This window comes from Corvus moneduloides, chromosome 1 (assembly GCF_009650955.1).
Source record: "Corvus moneduloides isolate bCorMon1 chromosome 1, bCorMon1.pri, whole genome shotgun sequence".
NCBI classification, from domain to species: Eukaryota; Metazoa; Chordata; class Aves; order Passeriformes; family Corvidae; genus Corvus; species Corvus moneduloides.
This window is the reverse complement of record NC_045476.1, coordinates 109,600,070-109,627,480: the sequence shown is the minus strand read 5'-3', so window position 1 is coordinate 109,627,480 and position 27,411 is coordinate 109,600,070. Positions and strand designations below refer to the sequence as shown.

The following is a 27,411-nucleotide window of genomic DNA, read 5'->3' as shown; positions in this document are numbered from 1 at the left end:
TTACAATTCCAAGAGTTGAAATTCTGGAGCTTCAGAATGCCTATGCCAAAATCCAAACTGCCAAAGCACATTTTTTTGTTCATTGCCAGCTGAGTATATAGAAATTGGCTCTGAAAAATAGGCCAAGGCCTGTAACACTGCACCACATGCACAAGAAATGCTTGAAGGTGCCAGCAATATGTACTGCACACAGCTTGACTTTACAAAATGTGTATGTCCAGATCACCAGGTCAAGAGTTGGAGTAAACTCCTCAAAATTAAAGCCAAAAAGTAATTCCTCTCTGTTGTGGTTACTGTATCTGTTTCTATCCCAGTAACATTAGGGTGTACTGAGCATTCCCATAATTGCAATGGGGTTGGCACCTGTTTGTAGGTGTGTAAAGAAGGGCTCCTTCTTGCCAGTCCCTGCAAGAGTTAAATCAGGCACATACGATTTCTTCAATTCTGTCTTTCATGAGACATTGCCCCTTGCACCTCGGAGATTTCAAACTGGCTGTCACACAGGAAGAGAAAGGAATCACAGCCACAGACATCCCGTTGCTAAAGTGGTAGGGTATCACAACAACAACAACAGCAAGGGAGAAAAGGTTAAAAAAGAGGATCTCTCTCCTGCCATGGCTCACAAGTGATAAATCCAAATGTACACAAGCAATGCAGTCTATTAAAATGCCTGATTAAGGAAAAAACCAGTGAAGCTGATCCTATTTTCTATCTAGAATCACAGAGCCACGGAATGGTATGGATTGGAAGTGGCCTTAAAGACCACCTCATTCCAGCCCCACTGCCATGGGCAGGGACATCTTTCACTAGAACACCACTGCCAAGATGCAAATCTGGATAAAAGGAGTGTGAGACAAATGAGATTGCTTTACATATTTCTCAAAATTCATCATCCCAGGGTATCATGGTTAAAAAAAAGGAACAGGAAAATAATATGATAAAAGATTCTAATACAGGGAAAAGTTTTTAAGAAATGGTCACTCCTCACCCCACCTGCTCCACAACCACCAAGAAGATTTAGATATGGTCCAAACACCAGCATGGGGAGTGGTCCACCAAGGGCACCGGGCATCACAGTCTCAGTAATCATTTTAAATATCATCTCTTTTCTTCAAACAAGTCTTATGGGATTAATTACACAGCAGAAGAATAAAGACAACTCAATTTAAGGATTATAAATAGCAGTTTCCAGTGCTAACAACACACACATGCTTAACAATGGAAGGTAAATTAACCTGAATTATTGGATTATGGTCATTTCACTCACCAGACTGAGCATTCCCTGGAGGTGTATATACACTGTACTCACTGGCTAGCCTTGACCTACCACTCACTGGCTGGCCCAGAGGAGCCAGACTCAAGAACCAGGAGATCAACTACAAATTACTATGCAAGGATCACATTTTCAACTTCATTTCTACATTCCCTATCATTTGAGGATCCTGTGGGGAGGACAGAGTAGATTTTCTTCTATGATTTTTCGACTTAGGCAGCTTTGTCCATGGTAAACTGTTCTGCAGAGACAGATTAAGCCTCCTAACAGCCCTTCACCCTCTTGTGCTCCAGTAGCTATGCTTACAGCACAAGGCAGGTGCCATCTTTGTCACACTCCATGGGTTTCCTTTGGAAAAAAACCCCAGAGCATGTGAGGATGAGAGAGGAGGAAGGAGCTGCGATGGGCTCTAATACATTTCCCAGGCTGTATGACCGGGGGTGAGGCTGAAGGACTACAGCACGAAACCCACAGTGCAGACACCACCAGTGTCCAGCTTCGTGTAGGGCAGACTTCAGCTCTCCTAGATACTGATCTTTAGCAAGCACACATGCTTATGCTGCTTTTCTCATAAATTACATCAGCTTTGGTTTCACCTATGAGACAAAGTGAGCTTTCTTCCATCACGCACACGGACAGGAACTAAAAATATATAGAAGAAATGTACACCACAGTTGACACATAAAATAATGCCAACATTGATCCATCTGTGCAGAGCTCTGCTAGAGTAGAAGTGCTGCCTAAAATATTTCTGCCTATGCCTGTTCTCTAATAAAACTTTCATACAGAAATGAAAACTTTTCATGGTAAGTGTCTGCTTTCTTCAGGACATTTTTCACCAGAAAGCCAAAATCTACTGTTTTCACCCTGAATGTCAAATCCTCAATTTTTGGCCAAAACCATAAAAGCCTTACTAAAAAATCTGGTAATAAAAACCTGACAAGTGTTCTAGGTATTTCTTTTTATCACAAAATTACAGATTTTTCTACAAAGATTATTCTGATCAGGGTAATATTAGGAACACTCCATAAAAGAGATGTCTGCATGCACATAATTACTTAGCAGACACTGAAACAATCAATAGACTTGTTCGCCACTTTTTGTCATTTCTGTGAATTTTTTTGTGCCCTGTAAATGGTCTCCTAAGAGCAGCTCCCTACATGCCACGTTCAGCACATGTGGAACCATTTGACAGACACCAGGCCTAACAAATTTTTAAAGTGACTAGAGAATCATGTAGATGCTCTACTTCACTTTTTTATCAAGCATAAGTTATATTCCTGTATTAAAAAGGGTAGTGCTTGTGCACCAGGCTCTCCTTTTTTACTACAGAGCCCCTAATCCCAAAGCCCTTTCCTGAGCTCCCACCCCTGGCATATTGTCTGAAAAAAAACATGTATCGTGGAATAAAACATTGGAACATCAAACTGCCCCATTTAACAGACAGATTTTTCCACAGAGAATATATGAAAAAAAAAATCTAGACCTATATAAGAGAGATCCGTGTTAATTAATAGCCCTTGACAATCATGATTTTTCACATCCAGATTTGCCAAATGGCAATTATCTTCTCTTGTGACTTAGGCTCCAAGCACATGCAGCCTCAGACTATGGAAATAAAAATAATAAAATCACTCTCCTATAGTTCCAGAGTCTGCACCTCTTCAGTGAACAAATCTTTTCCCTCAGTGTTTGTTATTTTTTCTGAGGAGAACCAGAGTAAATAACCAAATAATTTTGAGAGACTGCCTGTTTACACCCAGTTGACTTTGTGCTCACCTGCTCTGATCCTTCTTTGGCTCCCTGACGTCAGGACCACGTTCACACCCAGATGAAACCCAGACAGTGGTTAGTGGTGTGAGACCAGCCTCCAAACTTAGGCACCTAAATTAGCAGGTCTGAACGTGGCTGTATGAAATTAAATTTCCCAATAACATTTATCAAGTAGATAAGAATTACAAGCTCACAGGTACAGATGCTGGACACACCGCACAAATTGTCTCTCCTGTGAGCACAATATAGACCATCACCAAGGGAAACTTCTAGCGCTGTACTCAAAAATTCATTCCTTACCATCAACACAGCAGAAACAAAATTATCATGGTTCCAGGATATTTAGAGTAACAGAATAAATTTTGGTTAACAAGGATAAATTTGGCTTATGTCAAACACTCAAGCAACTGCTAAACAGGTGTAATATACATACTATGAAATTCACTAAAAAATTCCATTTAAATATTATTATTTGATTCCACTATAAAGAAATTCACCACTGGAATGATTTCAGAAGAAAAACTAGCAAATCTACTCAGATTTGCTGACTGGAACTGACTTGAAAAATAAGTTATCTCAATAACAGTCAAAAAGCTAAAAAAGCATAATTACTTAGTTAGGAAGATGGAATGGATTCAGTGGTCTCTCAAAAAATTGTGTAGCATCCTTCCTGCCCTCAAGAATTAATAGCCACAGTTAATAGCATTTCTCAGTTGCTTTTGGAGTAAAAATCTACTCGGTCTAAAGGTTATTAAATTCCTAATGACACACTCAAAGCTACCCCTAAGGGTTGTATTTAAGAGAGATCAATAAGTAGGGCCCAGTATACTCAAATCAAGAAACTGAATGAGAATGTGAACAATCCACTGAGCAAAAGTTAACAGCAAAAGAGTTTTGAATACCCTGACTGAAAACCACAGCGTTCCAGACAACAGAAGCTATGGTAAAGACAGAGACAGAGACTGAACATTGCATTAGGGAGTCTACCCAAGTTCCTTCCACAACACGTCAGCAACACCTCCCTCTGCAGTGCTGCTAACAGCACCCCTCGTGCACAATGAAAGGTGAATTTCTGATATATGAACAGAGATAACAGTGTAACCTTGCCTCTGCTTTATCTGATGCTGTACAAAAATATGAGGAGTATGGAGAATAAGGGAGAAAGGAGAGAAACCAATTGCCCCAAGCACCAAACCCTTGCCCATAGAGAACGTGTGCACATGAAACAGCTCTAACCAAGAGATCGGACTCGTGGGTATTGAAAAATACTTGAAATCATGAATTGGCAGGCAAATCCCATGGTTTCCAAGCCTTGGATGCCTTTTTCAAAATCACCTGCTTCACTGAACTGGGGCTATGTCATTAAAGAAGATACAAATAATAGTGATTTTATTCAGGAGTAAGCAGAATTTTGAGGTCCTTGCTTCCGGTTTTAGAAAGACTTTACCACAACGCCAGCTACTGCCTTGTGGACAAAATAAATGTGGCAGCCGTGTTAGCTGCAAACTGGCTAAGCCTGCTTCTTTCCTCGGAACTGCAAGTCTTCCTGCAAGTCTTCCTACAAGTCTGAAGAGAAATTATAGCAGCTTCTGTTTTCTTGATCTAGACCCAAGCCCACGAGTACACAGAATTTCTTGTGAAATGAAATGAAAAAGAAATATCATCAGCATTGAAGCATTCCACAGACAAAGTGAAGAACCCAGGAGATGGTACTACATGGTATAGGGTCAGAGCCTCTACAAGTATAAATCAAGAAAACTGTTTGGACTATAATGCCTTACAAAAAATTCCCCCATTCTCTTATATTAAAGTGCGCTTTTTTACCAGCATTTCTATTTCAACTCCATATTTATCATGTGCTTGATTCTGTACTAACTGGATGCTATGGCAATGCTTTCAGTGAACTCAAAAACCCTATATCGAGCCTCTGAGTGCTTCCTAGGAATCTTTTCAACCTCTTTCTGATAGCTCTTTAAGGTCAGGAAGAACGGCTAATGTAAATGATTTATAGATTAAAAAAAAAAAAAAAATAAAAATACCTGAAGTTGCAGAACAGAGCTTTAAAATGCCAGGATTATTTCTTCTATGGAAACCAACTCGTGAGTCTTGTAATGCAGTCAGTCCCTACTTTCATGCTTTTGGGCTACGAGAGTGACTAAATTCAAGGTGATACCAACAAGCTAGCCTTCATCCCCATCTTCACCCTCATCACACTACAATCTATCATTGTGAAAGAATACATGAAACTAGAGATAGTTTTGAAATATAGGATGGGGGAGACAACTGGGATATAGTAAAGAATGCATATAAATCTGATGTTTCCTAATATTTCCTGACCAGTCACCTACAAATACAAGTGTTTGGATGAAATCCCAGGGTCATGTTTATGTAAGTGAAGGGTGGCAGGTATATATCACTATGTTTATTTGTGAGGCAAATTGCTACTTTGCTGCAATTTTGGACAACAAGGCTGCACTTGCTTGTTATGAGTAGTCCACAACAAAAATCTGACTCATAGAGGTCAACTCCAGTGTTTGTATTACTCTATTTGCATCAACCCAAATGTCAAAATAAGTACAATTTACTGAAACCAGGCTCCGTCACAAATTATATACCACAGAAGACACAGTACTAAATAGACATAATGAAATATTTTCACATTGCTTTTATAGCCTGAGGAAATTTTTATAATCAAAATATAACTAAAAAAAACCGAAAAAAACCCCAAAATAAAATACAAAAGGAAGGTATTCACATAAAAATCTCTTCAAATGAGATATTTTCCTTGTGGTAATTAGTAAACCAGAAAAGGAAGAAAACTCTGTGACCCTGCTGCCTTTCACCACAGACCACCAAGTGTCCCTGGAAGGTTTCTGTAACCTGATGATCTGCCCCAAAGCACACAAGAGGCCACTGAGCTGGGTGAGACGAGTTGCCATTACCTCTGATCATTACTGCAGTGGTAATTACTGCAGCATCGAAGGCCAAGGCAAAACTGCAGAAGCTGTGCCCATGTGAAGTTGGTTTCTAGCAGGGAGCAGTAGGAGAATTCAAGACGCCCCAAAACCATTTTGTTACCAGCTCACTGCCCTTCTTCCCTGCAGCCCTAAAGACACTGTCCCTCCGCGGTGTGCACCTCCTCAGACCATGTCCTGCACAGAGAATGGAACACAAAGTGACAGACGTGGCCTGTCCTACCCTACTGAGAAGTTCTTCATAACCCAGAGCACTCTGCTCAATGCCACTTGCCCAACCCATGTCCCAAGAAATACTTCTGTAATGAATGGGGCTGTGAAGGAGGCTCTGAGGGAATTTGTTGTTTTTTTCAGCACTTCCTTTACATTTACCTTGCAAACAGAGGCAAATTGTTTCTTTTCTACTAAGCAGAGAAGCTGCTAATATTAAAAACAAATCTGAATCTCCTGCTGAGACTTGGTTTTATTTTCTTTTTTCTTTTTTTTTTTAACAGGAGCATCTTGTGAACCAAGACAAACATGTGAGGCTTGGTTTGTGACCAGCAAAAACACATATTCTAAACATCAGTGGACTGCAAGCAATCCTAGCTTTTGCTACTGGTCTCGAAGTGTTTACACAGAACTTCAGCCTGATTCTATTATATTTTTTACCTAGAATAAGAGACTAAAACTGACCAACACAAACCTCCCAGTTAGATGACCCACTGTAAAATACGCAAAGTCACGCAACCCAAGGAGCAAAACAGCCTCTGCAAGAGAAACTCAAAGCACTTTCTATATTTCCTTCTCTCACGTGTGGCTGCACATTTGTGATTTTAAGTGGAAGAACTTTCCATAGTGGAATGACTACAGAAAAATCCATGTATCCTGAAGAATTTGGAAAGAAAAGGAATATGGATTTTTCCTGGGAATTAGTTAATTAGGAAAAAACCCCACGCAAACACGTAAGTGAAGTCCTCCTGGTAGAACTTTAAACCCATGCAATCTCCCTTTTACACAAAGATTGATACTTTGTTCAGCAAAGTATCTGCACATAATGAATCGCTGCCTTAGTGGCTTCACCTCAGAAGGACCATCTGAAATCAGCCTCGACTCCCCATCCATGCTAAATTAGCTCGTTTGCAGCTGTGTGGCACAGTCAGGACAAGGACAACTTTTGTTTTAGAACAAGCAGCATTCTCCAAGCATGCACCAATGTTCTTCCTCACATGGATCTTTTTTGTTGTGCAGCCGTTCAGGTTTTCCTTACTGGTTTACTAAACAGTTCTTTCTAGTGAGAAGTTCTTTGAATTTTATTGCACAGATACCACATGTAATAATATGCTTATTGTTTTCTATATTTATACAAGGAATATGGAATTTAAAGTTGCAGGAAAGCATCTGTGTATCTATCAATGTAATAACCACTTCTGGCTATATTATGGCATTACTGATGTCCCACAACCATGCAGGTGTGTCGATAAAGATGTCTTGTGTCTTTACTCCAGGGCACTCAATACAAACATCCTAAAAGCCCAAACACATACCATCTATAAACATCCACTTGGAAGTACCAAAGCAACAAAAAGCACCCCTTCTAAGTGATGAATTTGATGATCTCAACCATATCTCATTAATAAACTGACTGTAGCAGAAAGTATATTGGCCTACGAGACCACACATTTTTGTAATAACTCCATTATAAATAGTAATGTACTATAATAGCTTAGTGTTTTTTCCAATCTAAAATATATATGACCAACCTAAACAAAAATATCGGACTAAGTGCAAGTATACTTGTAGGGATGGGTGCACTGCACTATCTGGAACACTCTAACATATCTAGCTACTGGACAAGAGCATGTGGAACAGCCAGAGCAAAACAAAACACTATTAAGGCCTGCTTCAGATGAGGAGCTAGAGATCATATCACAAAGAGACCATTTTTACAACTACAAAGTAATTTAGTTTAGTGAGTATGCAGGGGATTCACAGCTAAAACATTGATGGAGAGATCCTCTGCTCTCTAAAGCCCTGCAGCGTGAGGTTTGTCCTTGGTTCCCGTGCAATACAAATGGTGAATGGCAACCCCTCTCCACCTTGGAGTGTCTGTATTGCAGAGAATATGGTAAGGACAGTTAAGATAAATTTCAGAGAAAAGCTGAAGAGACGGTCACATCACTTTCTCATGGCTAATGTGAAAACATTCAGCACAGCTACTCAAAATGAAAGCACTTTTAAAGAAGGTTTGGTTCTGTGTTATAAACTTACGTAATGGGAGGTGTTAGGTGACATATGATCAGCTTTATGTTTATGTAACTCATTGTCATTACAGCCCCCTGTGTTTCTGAACTGCACGTGCTCTAGTAACAGCCATGGACCAACTCAGCCAGGACATTGGCTTTTATAACACCATCTGTAAAGTGAGGATTCCGCAATTTTATCATAAAAATATTTATCTATACATGAATAACTTGTGTATAAATTATATTATGTTTACACATAGTATGATTTAAAAGTCTATTATATTTAAAACTAAATCCTCAAAACCAGAAATTCTTTGTTTTTTTAATTTTTTTCAGAAGGAATTTTTTAAAATGTTCCTCTAGAAAGGTGCTGTACTCAAGAATATGCTGCTATCAATTATTTAAGTACAGCACTGACTTTCTGGAGGGGGGACAAAAAAGAAATCTTCAACAGCCCACCCCATTCACCCCCTCCCACCTGAAATGTTCATTGTAATTTTTATTTGTTATTTCCTCACTTTTGAAGGTATTTCCTACTGCAAACTCTCCAGCCCTGTTTCTCTGTTGAAAGATATACACTTAACACAGCAAGGTCACCCCCCCGGAGCATATTACCAGCATACCACCTACAATATCAAGCCAGGCAATACTCAAACCTACTGGACCACAGTATCATTAACCAAAAAGTCAAAGCCCCATCCAAGGTAAGAGTCTTCCTTTCCCAGCCTGGAGCTCCCCTCACTGTGTACCAGAACCTGACCCCAAAGAATTGCTGCAGTGTATTTCCTGTTGTTTGTCCTCATGGAGACGAGGACGAAAAAGGGACTGCCCTGAAAGAGCACACAACAGTGCCACCTTGCAGAAGGAACTTCCTTACCAGGCTTCTGATCTTGGCAAAAGGCAGCTGCTGAAGGACAAAGCTGCATCAAAACCAAACCTCAATAGCAAATAATTTCTTTTTAAAAAGTTTTCTTTTCAAAAGCTTCTCTTCTCCCCTCACCCCAGTGCTTCAATATGTATTAGGACCAGTGAAGTGATGCCAAAAGGGACAGTATGCCCCATTCAAACAAAGCTGTTTTAGTGTTAGCACTATCCAACATAAACTTTGTAACTTTGTACAACATTCTTCTACAAAATAAACCCAAGCCATTTGCCAGCAATAACCTATATATTGATGTGGCATTAAGAGAAACTTGGAGGCTTCAGCTGGGAGACAAACTGTCAACCAACCACTAATTAGTTTTTATGACGTGACTCATAGTTTAGTAATTTCCCAGAATTTAATCACAGGGCACCCAGAAAGATCAATTAAAGAACAGGCTCAGAATTTGTTAGAGCCCTGTGTGAGACAGGGGAAGGCAATGACCTCAGCAGCTTTGCCACAGAATTTTATGAATTAACAAAGAAAGGATTTAAAAGGTAAGTTTAACTAATCTTGTGTTTCCTTCCAGACTCATTCACTGTTTTTACAAAGGACTGAGTTTTTCAAATGAAGTACAAATTGAAGGACTGTGTGTTGTTGGTACTGTTTATTTTATAATTTCATTTACATGACACCATTCTGTGTGTGACTTGAATTACTCCATTATTTTTTGTTATATTTTCTTTTATATCTCTCAATAAAAAGGGAAAAAAATCAGAGTAGGAATAAATTCCTTTAGATTCTTGAACAAGAATCATATCACATTATCAGAATGGATAGTAGAGAATTCCTCTTCACAACTACTCCCCCCACGAAAAAACCCCCAACCTTTATTAAAATAGTCTTAACAACATTTAATAAAAAGAAAAATAAAATTTTGGCAACAAAATTCTATAATTTCCCTTGTCCTTTCACTCATTTTTATTACTTATTTTTTTAATATTTATTATTATTTTTATTCCCCCAACTTAACACAGTGAAACATATGTTATTCCTCCTTCCTTCAATCAATCTTTTTTCATAAACTGAATGAAAATAGCAGTAGAATGCTGAAAAATGTTTTCTCAGTTCTTAAAGGGTTTTGTTTATCAAACTTACCAAATCTGATTTGTTTTACTTGTTAATGTTGTTCTTCTGTGCAAATTTATAGAATATAATCCAGATAAGTACTGAAGAGCTGTGATGACAATTTCATTCCCTGTCTTTCTGGTTCTTGTTCTGCAAAAAAGCTCTTCTTCACTGAGAGTTTTCAGAAGAGGAGATTTAACTTATTTTCCTGGCCAAGTTATATGAAGCAAGATTATACTGAAATGGTCTGAAAAAGTGAGGATTTCTAAAGATCTACTAAGCCCTGTTATGATTATTTCAAATATTATTTAAATCAGACACACTTAATGCATCATGGTGGTTTTTCTTACAATGACAAACAGCACCAAACGGAGACATGCATGTTACATATGAAAACAAGATAATAAAAGAAGCTTTGTGGGTTTACATTTTCTCTTAAAAAATAGAACATTCAAAGTTGGTGGTTTGCACCTAAATTAGTTTTTTAATTTCTTCAAAGCAAAATTAATCTATTTAATAGACACTGTCTTTGTACTGATGATGATGATGGTGATGATGATGATGAACATTTCATGAGGAATGATGGAGAGCTAGGGCATTGGAGAGTGGATTGGGAAGAGATACGTTTCTATGAGGTTTCTGCTACTATTTCACAAGATTCACAAGCCCAGTACATGAAGCTGTCACACAACTCAAGAAAACCTTGAGCAGCTTGAGATTCTCAAACTCCCTTGGATGAGGGCAATGACTGTGGGGATGCTGAGAGAGCATCAAGTACTGTAGCAGCTCCATTTTGCAAGAATAATCAAAAATTTAGGGAGAGGGATTTGAAGAAGAGTAGGGATAACAAACAGGCACTGTTAGCCAAGAGCACTTGGGATACAGGAGAACCAGATTCAGGTCTCTGCTCTGAATTAGAACAGGATGTTAACAAATCTGCTGGTGGGGAGGAGGATGTGTTTTAAAGTTCCCCGCTTCATCCGGAGGCAGAACAGAAACATTTGGGTAATGAGAAACTGCACACCTAGCTCTGCATCTGCACCAACAGCTTCATTTTCAAGAGTTCACAGCTCCCTCTAAATCTTATTAAGACCAGAGTTTAAATGCTAATTAGGGAGCATGTGCATATTAATTTTCTGCTTCCTTCTCTCCAAGAGTAATGGGAATGCTTTTAAATGCCTTTTGTTTGGTTTCTTATGGGCTTACTTGGTTTCTTAATATATTACAGGGCACTTCCTGCACTGCTTACAGAAGCAAATTTCCCACTGCTAGTGGGAGTTTTCCCTAAATAAGGTCAGCAGATTTGGTCCCAAGGGAGTGAACTGATCTTCAGGCTTAGCTACCCTGAAAATCTAGCAGAAAGCAAACCAGATATCATTCTTTTTTAGAATTTGCTACCATATTGTGTCCTTCTCCAAGAATCATCATCCAAGACAAACAACTAGGAAACGTTTTGCTGCAATAATCCTTTCAATTAAGGCTCCCATTACAGTGGAACAGCTGCTCACTAGAATACATCTTTGTAATGGAACTATTTATTTCCCAGAAAACATTTCTTTAGTTAAGACAGATGCAATAAACCAGATCCACGGAAGTTGCAGAAATCAAAGCAGTGAGCAAAATATGACCAGCTAAATATCCTTGAACTCAAAAAGGGGTGCTTTCTATGAAGGCACAATTTATTCTTCTGTGTTGATAAAAAAGCCCACTCAATTTAAAGTATGTGTGGCATCTCACTCTCATCGTAATGTCAGTGAGCTACAACTGAAATAGCAGGATAAGCCCTCACACATACATCATTAGAAAGAAAAAAGAAAACACTCCAAAAACTTTTGTCCTCTGTGTGATCAGTGATGTTTGTGTGGGCATTTAAAAGCCCTTTGAAATGTCCCCATCATAAATATTTGATGGACAACCTCTTGCTCATTGTCAGCTAGGTGCTGCTCTTGGCATGTAAAGACAAATGAATCAGCATCTTATTCCTGCCTCCTGCTCCACACATACATTCTCTCCCCCCTTCCAGCCCTGAGCAGCCTGCTGAATGCTATTTATTTATTTTACTAATAAGTCCAACTCACATTAAATGTCACTCAAATATAACCAGTAGTGACAAAAGCCATTATCACGAAAAATTTAATCCAAGCTTTGTGAGAGCTTGCAAATGAGCAGTTTTCTTGCTGAAATTTCAGTCCCTGTGATTGCAACTCCAGCTTGCATACATTTCAGAGAATGGAGATAGCAGGAGGAGGGGATATTCTTCTTCCGCATACCTATTGCCAATGATTTGAAAACTTTCCTTGTCAATTGTGCCTCTGTTGGTGACTGGTGCTGCAAAAACCAGGGAAATTAAGAGAAGCACCTTCCAGTCAGATGATGGATAGATGATAAGGCACCCCAGAGGCACTAAGAACCAGGATTATCCCTACAGTTGAATTTGATGATCTTAAATGTCTGTTCAAACCTCAATGATTCCATGACAACAGCAGCTCCATATTCCTGTCTTCAGGAATGAGTTCCAAATCCAGCATTCACTCTTTGCCCATAAAGGCCTCAGGCTGCGTGGAGTACCACATCTATACAAACTACACAGACATTTGTCTAGATGTGCTTGAAGATGCCAGGGCCTGTATCACTGCAGCACCAAATGATTTCTCAGAACAATCAGAAATACAACTGCTGAACAGTCAAGACTTTGCTACCCAGTTCTCCTTTAACTCCTAAATCCTTCGTAAAAAAAACCAGTTCATAATCAGTGTTTATGCATCACACCCTCCTAGTTTCTTGTTCAGCCACTTGGCAAGGGTAGTTCTGTGCTCATGAAAGGAGCAAAGCAGTTGGAGCACAGATCACTGCACCAGGTGACCAAGAAACAGATCTGTTAAATCATACAACTAACAAGGGGAAAGGAAGGTAGATGATTTCAAGAGAAGGAAAAAAATACAAAACTGCAGTATTCTTATGAAGACGATTGTCTCTGAGGCTCACTATGACATGAAAGTACAGTGCTGCTCTGCAAAGAATTAACACCAATCTAGATTTCTACTTGAGGCTTCCCAAATTCCTGGGGATGCAGACGCTGGATTCAAATCCATTATAGACATGGGAGCATCCACAGGAAGTCAGGCTTAGCTATGAAACCTGATAAAAGAGGCCTAATATCTACCAATTACTGTGCTCTAAAGGCAGTATTATTTTCTGTCATAATAAGCTCCTGTCAAAAGTACATACTTTTCCATGTGTGAGGATGAAATTCAGAGTAAAAGAAAATAAAATCCATGCTCAGCACTCAACTTGAGGAGCAAATCTCTTGCTGACGAGAACCTATTTAAAATAAGGTAGAATGAGAAGGGAAAATACAGAAGAAAAATAAATTACATAGGAATTTTAAAGAAATAGTGTCTACCTCAGTGGACAGATTTCTGGTACTACCAGAGAGTAATTCATGGCAAAAAGCTGGTGCTGAGACAGTGCAATGAGAAGTCAAGCTAATGCCATCACCTGCCTTGCTGTCTAACACAGTCCAAGGCTCACTTCTTAATGCTTCTTCAGACATCATCTGGTGTGGTAGATTCAGGACATGACTCACTGTAGTGTGACTGCCTTGAAACAAGGCAAGAGAAGTGGAGTGAATGGGAACAGCTGCACTGCTTTTAAAAAACTGCCATGATTTTATTGGCATTCCTCTCACCTACAGGTCAACCATAATAATAAAACACATACCTAATAATTTACTGGCTTTTGGTACTCTTCCTGTACGAAAGCATGATAAAATTTGGTTGTTTAACATACAGGAGTATTAGAGATGAGAACGGGGAGGCCCAAAATGTGTTTAACATTCTTTTTACTCTTTTATTTTCCAAACCCAAGCATAATCTTCTAAGACAACTCACAGTTCTTCTGACTGTTGAACTCTTGAAAACAGTTCTGATGACCACAGTAATGCTCCAAAATCTTCTAACATTGCCCATCTCCTTAACCAAACCACCAGACAGTTTCAAGCCAGCAACTGTTAATTCGGCCTAATGCAAATAAACCCAATAACCCTCCCCAAACTACTCAACACATGGACAGAAAACCTCTACAAACCATCTGACTCTTACCATTTATATACAGGTTTTCTGGAGACATTGAGCAAGCAATTTGAGTAATGTGGGTTTAGAGGCATCAGTTGGGTTATTCTACTTCCCATCATCACAGGATATATTCTGGTTCATAAAAGGATCATATTCCACTTTGAAATTACATGGGTCTTCAGGCTCACTCTGTTCATTAGGAGCTTGAAACCTGGAAAACTATCTATGGTCCACCATGCACCCACAGTTTCTAGAGAGCATCCTCATTTAACCCAAAAAGTCCTTCTTCTCCTCAAATCCAAATCCAAAGCAATGATTTCCCTTTGCAGACCGAAAAAGTAGGAACTCTATTTTAAGATATGAGATGTGTTGTTTCTTTCTCACTTGTGTACATTAGCATCTTTCTTTGAGTCACCACACAGTCCTTCTCAGGACTCAATCTGAATTGACCTTACCAAAGTATTATCTAAGTTGCTTAGCACAACCCCATTTTAGAATAGATATTTTCATTTAATCTCTTTTTTTCCAGTAGCCTCAAGATATTTATTTATTCTTCTCTTACGAAAATATACCAAAATTTAAAAAAAAAAAAGTTCACAGGAGTTCATATCACAGGAGTTCACATGCAGGAGCTTTTCCCCCTTTTTTCTGTATTTGAGCTAATATTTTCATTCTTCAATTTAGGGTATCACACTCAGGTTTAGGAGGGAGATAATACAATCTTTAGAACATTTAAACTCCTTGGGTCTTACTTCTTCTTCACATACAGTAGTTTTCCCAGCCTCTTTCCCAGGAAGTGCTTTAGCCTTTGTCTCTGTTTTTAATAGTATTGCCCTGATTCAAAACTCAAGTGCACAGCCCTGTCTAAAATTTGGGGCATATCCAGATGATATTTAATTCCTACTTCATCCCTATTGTGAGCCATGCTTTTTATTATTTTATATTCATATGGATAAATACATTTTTATTCTTTGTTTCAATTTCCTTGGCAGAGTTTAACTCAGCTTGACTTCTGGAAAATTCTATTTCATCCGAGCACTTCTGACCTTGAAGATTATTCCCCTTTTACTCATTCCTTGCAAACTCTGTTTATTCCTAATGTTGTTGATGGGAGTTGTTATTCAGCAAGTTAGGTCTGGAGTTCACCTCTAAAAGCCACCCATGCTTGAGATGGGAGTCCTAGAAAGATTATTGCATTTTTTACTAGAAAATGTCACCACATCCAAATGCTTGAGCTCTTCAGTCACTATCCAGTTTCCCTAAACTTATGTTGCACTTCAGGTTAAGAAAACCTTAAAGATTATTTTCTGTTAATTTTGGATCATGAGAATAGTGATGACTAACTCTCTCTGACGTCCGTAGTCCCTCCAAACCCAATTTTAAAATAACACTGACTCTTCACAAGTCAGTAATTGTTTAAGGAGTTGTTTGCACCAGGGAAATATTTGGCTGTATGGTTATTAGGATCACTCATCCTCTAACTTATAGTAGACCATAAAAATTGCATGTTGCTTTTCTCCTCTAGTATTATCTGACTCGGGCCAAGATCTTATCAACCTCCTACCTTCTTCCTGAAATGTAATTTTGACTTCTAAATTACTCTACTATAGATGCGGATTCAACAATATCCCTCCAGCTTCTCTCCAATCTGCTCACTGATTAACAGAGCTAAAAAGCTCTAATAAGGTAGGGTTAGGGATGAAGTAGGGATTTAAAAAGCTACATCACTGTAAACATTTTCGATTCCCTTTTATCTCTGTATCACAACTTTCGACAGAGATCGATCAAGATGTCTCAGAATCATCACAATGAAGCTTGTGAGAGCTGGTCCATTCCTACTGCAGGAAAAAAAGGGCAGGAGAAGGGTCCTGACTTGGATGGAGGTCATGCTTCCTGCTGTGTGTAATGCACATAAAATTGCCAAATTATGCCAATGAGCCAAAAATAAAAAGCAGCTCTCATTAAAACCAACAAAAAGAAGCTAAGACTTCTCTAATCATTTACATACAAAACACACTAAAAAGAAAAAAGGCAATTTAAGTCAGAAAAATTCATGCTTCGGGACAAAGAGGAGAAAACAAATTCTTGAAGTCTGGTTGTCCCCACACACTCAGCACAACCCTCTTTCCATCACAATTAGTGGCCTGGCTAATCAGAATTAGGAATGCAGGACTACATGACGCACATTCAATCATATTCTACAGTCTAAGATGCTGCTACTTTTATATGATTTTGTAAAACACATTTTCATAATTTCATTATTTAACTCAATTTAAAAACATGACACAAGGTTTAAAATGAGTTTAAAATCCTTTCACAACCACAGTAAGCATACATTAGATCCCAAATCTGAGAACGTGAGCACATTCAGGAAAGTGCTTTTGTCAGTGCTCAACTTCACAGCTGGGTTCTAAACCACATTTTTTGCACTTGTCTCCCTCAAACTCATGGCAGAAATGTCTCACTCAAACTCACGGCAGAAACTTCTACTTACACTTCAGTGGTATTAGATAGGAGGACTGCTAGCTCAAAGCAAACTAATTTACCCTAATCTACCATGCTGTTTCTAGGGTACATTCCCATTTCAGCACTCTTTCACCTTCCAAATACAATAATAACACTTTTATTTTGCACATCCTTCCTGGAAAGGAAGAAAATTGACTAATTTTCAATTATTTTAAAAAAGAACAACAGAAAGGACAGCTGGAGAAGTAACCTTCAAAAGCTGTATAAATTAAAATTGATATTATTTAGGTGTTGCATGTAGCTTAATGAATGGGGGAGGAAAAAACACAGGAATGTTTTCAAACTTACTGCCAAGAACAAAAATTCCTTATCTGCACTTCTAAATGACTCCTCTATGTAATAAATTTGAATTTACCTATATTTAAGGGTAAAAAGGAAGCTTGGTCTTGGCTCTAGTTCTTTAGTCACTGCTGGAGTTAAATTAAACAATGCTAATTAAACTATGGCGTGTTCAGTCCAAAGCTGACTATCACCAGGGCAGGGGATAGGCTTGGGATTGACTTAAAACATTAAAATAACTGAAGAAATCACTTCCAGATCAATGAAAATTTCCTTTTTTTCCCCCTAAACCAAATGGCATTCAACATATAAGGAGAAATATTGCTTTAAAATAAATTAAATAATACAAAATCTAATGCAACTATATAAGTGCTCATTTCTGCAATGAAAACAGTTTGTGATAGTGTCAGTCTTCCTTAAAATGCCTTCTTCTCGTATCATTTACGATCTCCACCACTATCCAAAAAAACCCCACACCAGTCTCATTCCAAACACCTTAATTCAAAAGCTTCTGAAGAATTTTTGCCGTCTGAAGACCCACTTCTCTTCCTCTACATTTGAATCTTTCTGAAGACTTGTGTCATTGATAACCACACCAAAAAAAGTCCATACCAATTACTTAATTGCAAGTTAAAAAAATTTCTAGTTATTTTTCTCCTCCTGACTTCTGCATTCTTGTCCCAGCTCTGATGGCTTTGCTTTGCTTGAAAGTCTTCAATCAATATGCTGCTGAGTTTCTGCCATACCTGGATCCAAAAGCACTGCCAGCACTCATATAAAACATGATACTGAAAATGGGTGACACATCGTCTGATCAACCACTTACTGTGAATCCCTGGTTACAATCCATTCTGTGAAAGCCAAAACGTGAAACAGCTCAGGCGCTGGAGTCTCCATTCTCAGAGTGGGATATCCCATTTGGGAACAGCATTACGAGGCAGCGAGAAAGGCACGAGTATTTATTATCACACCCAGCAACTTAAGACAGATCCAAGATTCTTGTACCCAACACTGTCAGTCCAATGCTTCTTGCAAGTTCACTTCCACTTAGTTGAAGGGGGTTCTAATTCATTTCCTAAGAAAATGTTTTGGTCCTAAATAGTGAGAAAGCACACAGTATCAGGAACAGAAAGGTTCACTGGCTCTTAAGAGGCAAGAGCACTTCTGAAGGTGGTTAATATAAAGGTATCACTTCGTTTTAACTCTTACATTGCCAAAACTTCCGTGAACAAGTACTTCTTATTGGATTTGGCCCACTTATTATAAATAACACACCCCATTGCTCACTCCCTTATAATGTTGGGAGTAGAGAAACCTAGTTGAGATGCAGTGTTTTGAGACAAAGGATGTTTACATAGCAGCCTGGCATGTCTCCAAAAGAAAACATGTGCCCAATCCAGTAGAAATCCCGTGTGTTATTGCTGAAAAGCATTTTCTAACTTATAAAAATATCTTCATACTGATGCTTTGGGCTAGTACAGAGAAACTCAGTGGTTTCAAAGACATCCCAAAGAGTTCTCCCACCCTTTTAATCAGCATTTCTATTATTGCCAAAAGTACTTTCTATTGATTACTTAAGGATAACAGGTAATAAATCATTTCCAAGAAAGGAACAAATCATCTTTGTGGTTACACAGGTAAAATATGGGTGAAACCCTTCTCAAAATCACATAAACCTAAATCTAAATCAACCAAAGAGTATTGTAAATCTACCAAAGAACAGGTCAAAACTCAAGTTGTACCCCTCAAACTTATGAAGATTTTTTCATTGAAATGCATGTTTTAAACATGGTTTAAAACACATCCCTTCTCGGTGCAACCAATTCATACATTTTAATTTATAATGAGATCAGAATGTGACAGGGTCTGTGGTCTGTCAATGTCCAATGTCTGGCAGACATGACAGAAAACTGTTTTGAAGAACAAAAAAATGCATTGTACAGCTCATCAACACCATTAGAAATAAGTAAACAGGTACAGGTTCTGCCCCTCGCAGGGGTGAACAGGGTTTCAATCAGACGCCTCAGATGCACACAAAGCATCTGTATTTTTGCTGCACTTTCAGATGGTGCAGCTGGGTGGGCAGTTACCCTCTGTTTGAAGTAGTCTAACTATGATGCCTCAAATATACTAATAGTAGGTGACATAAGCATTATGAGAAAATGAGTCATGAACTCCAACTGCTTGAACCAGAAACATTTCCTTAGACAGATGCAGTAAATACTTGTAAGTTAAGATGCACATTCGACTGAATTTCTATTCAAAGCATGCAACAAAAACCATGCAAACAGGTTTATCCAAAATCAAAATTTGTATTTCCAACCTAGCAACTCATTCTGTATGCAGATAATTAAGGAAAACAGATTTTGGTTTTAATTTTTGGTTTTAATTTTGGTTTTTAAGCCCCAAATTAGCTCCATTATTTGTGTTTTCCATCAAATCCTATTAATAATATTGTTGTGTTATGAAAATTATTAGAGCTGGCTTAAATAGAAAAGATTAAAAAGTTTAAGAATCTTTTCCACAGCTTTGAAACAGAGAAGGACACGTAAGATTGCAAACATCAACATTCCACAGTATCAGACATGAGAGACTGCTCCAATGCATGGATGTCGTATTTTTCACATGCTTCATTCCTTGTTGATAGAGCTTTAATTATAACATTTGCTACCAATAGGACATGTTTTAGCAGGTCTGATTAGAGAGAAATTCTGTTAAACTCTCAAAATTGGTGATTTGGTTTCTTTGGTTTGGGTTTTCAAGTTATTTTCAGGTGGTTTCTGCATACACATCTTGGGCAGCAGTTCATTCTGTAGCAACATTCAGGAAAGTTTGAAAAGCTAAAGCTGAAGCTTTGCCAGAGCAGGTTATTTAATAATATAGAAAGTACTATTTTCTCTTTTACTAAAACCCATTCAACTGTGATTTTTTTAGTGCAAGAGTTTACAATTAAGGGGTTAACCATCTTTTTTCTCTTTTGTGAGTATCACATAACAGTATTTGCTTAAGCTCCTTATTTTGTTCAGAAGTGTGAATACCTTGTAGTGTAGATGAGGTCTAAAATCATGCTTCTAATTTAAGATATTTGGACTCACTGGAGGCTTAAATGGTCAATTCTAAGCTCTATCACTAGGACCCATCTTCTATTAAGTAAATATATAGGTTTACCCAATTCCTAAGTTGAACATCTAAATCAGATGTCTCAAGTCAGATGCTTAAAATTAGTGTGAAACTCAAGAAAATGAGTGCAGATGAGTGTAAAAAGGTTGCTGGAAAAAAACAGATGGATTGGAGAATTGATGAGTGCACATAGATCACATATGAAATTCAAAATAATGTTTGTGTACAACAAATTTTTTCCCATATTCACTTGGATCAATTCTCTCCTGAAAAAACTTCAGCTATATTTGGTGATCCAAATTTGTAACTGCAACTCTTCTGCATCTTACAATTCTGTGCAGATTATTGCAAACACTCTAATATCCGAAAAACAAATTCCATGGTTCCATTTCTTTACCATGGTTTCACCCACACTCAGAATAATACTCAACTAACAATTTTTTGGATTATAGTTCATCATTTTATCAATCTACACATTTTAAAAACATATTTTACTGATCTGAGTGCTGTGCCAAGTTCATTTTTCCAACAGAGATAAAAATTTTGTCATCCTGAGCAGTATTTTAATTCAGAAGCAAACCCATTCTTTTTGCCATTAACATAAGCAGACTGAGCAAAACCTAGTCCATATGTGAAATTAACTGATTCTCTCCCTCATTTTTTTTTTTCATTTACATCATGACTGGCTACAGAGTCTTATTAATCAGAAAATATGAAATTAAATAAAGGAAAATCAAACCTATCTAAATGTAAACTCACATCTCTTACAGGAAATAAAAAAGCCATGTAAAGAAGTTATTTAGTACTGTTAAATGAGCCATTGGCTCAAGACAGGACCTATATGTGCAGTCATGTTTTATTATTTCTATAAAAACCTCATATACAAGCCTTTATTAAGGATGAAGACAACTGCAATAGACATTAGAGACAAAGGAAAAAGTATCACTAATACAAACAATCTCACAATCAAAGAAATTAGAAACTAGGCTGTTGCACAATTTACTGTGGATTTGTCATCCCCAGAGAAATAGGTAACAAGTCAGTTCCTGATTTTAGAGATAATTCATATAGAAAAATTACTGCTGAAATCACAGGGCTTCACTACACAGGCAAAGAGGTAAATGCCTCAGAAACTGTTCCCATTAGCAACCCTTAAAAAATTGGTCAAGTTTTAAGTTACTCCTGGAGACAAGAGATGTTGTTTGCAATTAATGTTTTTTACACAGTTGTCTCTGCCTCACTTTCAGGTATTATTTTTAAGATGCTGACAGGTAAAATACTAACCTCTTTTCAAGTATAGGAGACAAATCCTTCAGTTAGAATTGAAACTAATACAGTTAGATTTGAAACTAAAGCAGAGACACAGACAGTGCCTTACATCTTCATGTTTAAGAATTAATATTACTTTATCTTAGTAATTAACCTTTTTAAGAAGATTAAATGTTTAAGGGGACAAGAAGGAAAAAAATTACTCATTAATCTTTAAACACCATCTGAACTATTTGAGTGATTATAATAGGTTTTCTCCAGTGTTTCTAACGTTTTAAGTTTCTGTCAAAATTTAAATTAATCTAGACTGACATCATCCATTTCAGATTAATTTCTAATTCTATATCCTGTAAAACCCTTAAGCTTGGTGGAGAGAAGTTTCATAAGTTCAGTAACTGTAAAGTGCAATGTGACAAACTGGGAAAACAGATAGGAGCAAGAGATAGGAATGTTGGTCAGATTAGTAGAAAACTCGAAAGTTCAAAAGAATAAAAAAGCTTAATCTAAAGAAGTAGAATTTCAGGAAAAAATATTATTTGAGTGATAGAAGTATTAGGGGGAAAAGTACAAGTAAAGTACATAAATGCATACTGGGTTTGTTTTTTGGGGTTTTACTTGTAAAATTTAATGTATTTATTTTTTGACTCTGATTAACGAGTGGTTTGGCTGGTTTTAGCAGAAGTATTTAAAGATTTCCGATTTCTTTTCTATCTTCTGGACATTAAAAAAAAAAAACCCTCAATACTTTTTAGAGAGATACACATACACAATTTAGAAAGGTCACAGGGACAGAGGGCAAAATGGGTACACTCAGAAATACTAAATTTATATAAGAAATTAATTCAGACAAACACATCATGTAGCATGACATTCAGGAGAAGTGCAATGCAATATGATACACAATATGAGGAAACTATCCAAAGCCCTAAGAAAGCATTTTCCTACAAGGAGAGATTGCTACCATCAGTGATGCAAACTAGATGACTCTATCAAGTCACCAGGAATTAGTCCTAATCCAATAGACTTTCTTTGGCTCCAAAAGAAAAGAATTTGTATGTCTCTCTACTGTCATTCCTGGCATCTAGAAAATTACTCTGTTTATCCTGTCAATCACTTCTCCTGGCACACACAGAAGGGGCAGCAAAAGTAAAACACAAAACCAGTTGGGTCATTTTGTATTATCTGAGAAGCTGCAACCAAATTCCCAGTGAGTGCTTCCCTGCCAACTACCACCTTCAGCACCTTTAAGGGAAACTCTAACTCACAGCTGGAGATTTACTGATGTCCCATGCTTACACTGTCCTTGTAATATTCCCCTGTAAAAATGACTGACAGCCTCACCAAGCATGGGATTTCCCACTTTTTATGCTTGCTTAATTTATTTTTCAGGTCTGTTTTAACTCGTTCCTGGATACTTACACACCCAACATAAACTAAGCCCACCCTACTGGTATGGATCCCCACCAAATGACAGGAACACCCGTCCTACAAAGACATGCTGGAAGAGCTGGAATTGCTCAGCCTGGAGAAGAGAGGGCTCCAGGGAGACCTCATTGCAGCCTACCAGTACTTTAAGGGGGCTTATAGAAAGGAGGGATTATAAAAAGGAGGAATAGGGACTTTTTATGCAGACAGATAGTAATGGGACAACAGGCAATGGTTTTAAACTGAAAGAGGACAGGTTTGGATTAGATGTTAGGAAGAAATTCTTTACTCAGAAGAACACTGGAACAGGGTGTCCAGAGAAGTTGTGGATGCCCCATCCCTGGAAGTGTTCAAGGCCAGCTTAGATAGGGCCCTGAGCAACCTGATCTAGGGAGTGGCATTCCTGCCCATGGAACCAGATGATCTTTAAGGTGCCTTCCAACCCTAAGCATTCTATGATTCTATACCAATCAAAGCATTATAACTTAAAATATGTAAACAACTGTGCAAGCCTGTACAGAACCTCTTTCAGAAGCATTACATTCTTGCTGTAGACAAGGCAGAATGCCACACCTCTGTCTGTGATACATAAATGCTTGAATGCCTGATGTATTTATTTGTCATCTCTAACAGCAAGCCCTTCGAGTTCTTTTTACTAAGGCAGTGGTACAATGCCAGGATGACAGTTGTTTAAATAAGTACCTAAAATGCAATTGAATGAAAAATTTGACATCAAATTTAATTCTCATAATTAAAGACAAATCCAGACCTGGGGAACAATCTATGATAGAACAGCTTTGGGAGGGTTCTAAAAGCTCATTTTTCACCCAGCCCATGTCAGTATTCCAGAGGAAATAATGCCATAAAAAGGAATGCCCAGTAGTGCTATCAGATGGCCCTGATGCAATTTGGGGCAAGCATGGTTGGAAGTCCTTCAGCACCGAAGCCAGAATATTGTGAAACTACAGCATCAGGGAATGTACAGTATGTATTACAACTTAGATCACTTAATGAGAGGGAAATGCTCAGGACTTCACCTTCTACTACACCAAAGCTTTTGCAAGTACTCTGTCCATCACAGACATTTCTGAAGAATGAAGCAATGAACTTCTCACCTTGCATCGTTGCTTTTGTGGGTTCTGAAAACAGAGGAATGAGCAGGAGGTAGATGAGGTAGACAAAGGAGAGCCCATTGTAACGGAAAGCACAGGCTGCAACGAGAGAAAAGAAAAACAACACATTACTTAATCAGCCTGACAAAATCAAATTCAATGGTACAAAGCATTTCCACTTGAGTTTATGATTTACCTTGTCAACTTTTGACCACTTATTTAAACCACTTTTACACAAATATTCAGCTTCATGCTTGAAGTAAATCTTAGACTCACAGACTGGGTCAAGTTAGGAAGGACCACACTGAGTCATCTGGCCCCATCTCCCTGTTCAAGCAGGATCATCCCACAGCACATTGCACAGGATTGCATCAAGATGGTTCTTAAATATCCCCAGTGAGGGAGATTTGTACCAATGAAATCTTCTCAGATAAATCCAAAACAACTTGGTTTTGGAAAACAGATACATATTTAGTCCTGCCAGAAACATGTATTCCAAAAGAAAAGAAGTTTCTCCAGACACCACTTTCTGAAAGTTCATGGAGACAATAGTGGGAATGAGCTAATAAGTTATGCAGTAATCCGTCCTCATCCTCACCACATCTGTCCACTTTAATTATAAATACAAAACTACAAGGTCTCTCTATTAGCAAATCCATACAATAGCTATGACTTCTGCTTCCCAAATTAGCCAATGTTTTGAATAACTGATTTATTTCCTTAATAGCCTTGATAGAAAACTCTGGATATACACTCTGCATCTGCAGCTTGGCCAAGAAGAGTGTGAAATTTATGGGTGCCCAGCAAGAAGGAAGGATAAGAAGCATCCATGCTCTATTTCTGAATTGATATGATTCCGCCATCAGCCTTCCAAAAATCTGTCGAAGACTACAAAATCCACCAAAGCTTGATAGAGGGTTTTTCTGAGCAAAATCTAGAATCCTTAAGAGCAGCTTGTCATTTTCCTGTAAGAATTGTTCTTGTCATTTACTAAACTTTCCTTATAGCCGCAGCCTTTAAAGGCCAACTGAAGACTTACACCTACACTTGTAACTATAAAAAACCTGCAAGACAGAGTAAATAGGACCTATCCCATGGGGAATTCTGCAAGCAATTATAAGAGCTCTAAAGTCAATGTACTTGAGAAGGAGGAGTCAGCCCTGCTATTATGCACCTACTCTCAGGGTGCTCTACAGAGGAGCACAGGATGTACAACGGCCATTAGTGGCCTTCTTGGAAAGAATGGCAAAGAGGACACTCCTAATACCAGGACAAATCCATAAATCAACTTTTTGGGGTTATGGGGTTTTTTTCAAGTTTAATTTGGGGTGGGAACAAGTTCTTTGGCATTCATATGAAGAGGTACGATAGTGGTTTAAGGCTGTTCTACAGCCTGAGGGCTTTTCCATTTCAATGGGAAGGACCAATGTACTCAGTCATTCTGGTAGCAGAATAATAGCATTAGCAGATAATACTATTATTCAGTTATTTTTGGGATTGTGTCAACTAGATTTTAATTGTGTTAAACAGCTTACTTACAGTGCAGTATTATGCTTATTTTCTTCTTTCTTGAGGACTAAGCTTGCTGCACTTCCTGTAGAGCACCCAGCCCTCAGCTTCCCAGTACAAAGATAGAAAACAGCAACTGTGTGCTTTAGATGGCCTCCCTCATTAGCTGGAAGTCACTGAATGTCTTGCTAACAAGTCTATGTCAAATATTTAGAACCTCTATTTAGATCAAAGCCTCCTCCAGCAAACTTGACTAGACATTGCTTGGAAAACCTCTATTTATTTAAGCAGTTGCAAGAGTACTAGAAATAGGTTTCTCAGAATTATGAATTAAACCCTCCAAAACCTAGCTGCAACATTTTATTATTCCCTACTGCAACTACTCCAGTATTTTTATTTTGTGTTTATCTCCACTCATCTAGTATATGTTTCTGGAGAGATGAGTGCCTTATGAAGCTAACATGCAAGAGTAAATGAATATAATTTCAGCAAGATAGAAGTTTAGGAAACAGCAGCTGCACTGATTTCACATATATGCACTACTCTACGTCATTATTTGTCAAACATACATATTCCTCAGTTCTGACACTCAAAACTATCTAGAACAAGTTGCAGAGCATAAAACCAGCTTCAGTTTGTTACTGATGCAGCAACAAAAGATGATCCAAAAAAGCAAATGAACCCACCCTCTGCACTCCCTCTGGTATTCACAAAGGTCTCTTTCTTCAAAAGAAGCTGTACACAAATATCCATAACAAAATGGAAAGTCCCATTTAAGATCAATGGAATTCCATCAACAGAAAAAGCACCTATAAAGATGAGTTTCTTGGCAAACCATGTGGTATAGAAATTTCTGGGTATTTTGGATACATTGGTCAGTTTGCAGTATCAAAATTCATGTAATTTTAGCATTTTAGGCTTGTTACCTCTTCTCAAAATTTTCTAATCGATCAGCAAAATTAATTTCAGAGGAATTATTCTGGAACTATATTTACCTCAAAATTTACTGGTTTCTATTCCTAGAGCTGTGTACTCAAAAGCTTTATTTTTCCTCTACTGCTACATAAACTGAACTATTAACAGAAATTACACCTCCATTCAAACCTTCCCTTATGTATTTATTCATATAAAGCATACAGAATACCCTTTAGTTTCTTAGTTTCAAAAGGATGGGCTTGTCTAAAGCAAACACTGAACAAAAAGGCTTCAAATGGAAGATACACCATACATGTAAAGTCTATACACATTTTCTGCTCTTCAGGCTTTTTTTAAACCTCATGTCTCACCATGTTTTCTAACAGTGTCTATTAAGAAAACTCCAGAAATGTGATTTTTACCTCTGAAGTTCTGCTGTTGTTCACAGTCCAATGATAGCAATAATACACAATTGGGAAAAGACATAGAAAGCAGAGCTATTAATACACAGCATTAGAAGCAAATTAGCTTTTATTTTGTATCACTTGAAGTACTTTAAAGCACCTTCCCTTAGACAGCAAGAAAAGAGCACTTCATGACATGTAAGACTGATTCTCCATTCATAAGTGATTATTTTAAATATTTCAGTTTTAATGTCTCAAGCATAAAAGGAGTTGTGCAAACCTTTAATAATTTTTATCTTTCACAGCAGTGGTCTGATTGATTTCCAGATAAAAAAGTTAATTCATTCTTAAGACAGATATGTACAGTATGTGCCATACAAAATTAAAAAGGAATCTTAAAAAAGCCCCAGAAAATCAGATATCACATGACATTATGTAACCTTGTCCTTCTAGATTTTATTTTTCATTGTTTTATCCTAGCCAGAGTAGAAGGCCTTTGAAGAAACCTAATACTGCTTCAGAGACACATCATGTTTCTACATG

General features: G+C 37.8%; 1 protein-coding gene across 5 annotated transcripts in view; it reads right to left on the bottom strand.

Annotated features, from left to right (window-relative positions):
• The window catches only part of PIEZO2 (piezo type mechanosensitive ion channel component 2), a 292,650-nt gene that overhangs the window by 216,310 nt on the left and 48,929 nt on the right, over positions 1-27,411 (bottom strand). For all 5 annotated transcript variants that reach the window (XM_032121792.1, XM_032121810.1, XM_032121818.1 and 2 more), the window contains exon 2: positions 24,044-24,139. In XM_032121792.1, coding sequence (XP_031977683.1) covers positions 24,044-24,139 — 96 coding nt within the window. The remainder of the gene's footprint in view (positions 1-24,043; positions 24,140-27,411) is intronic.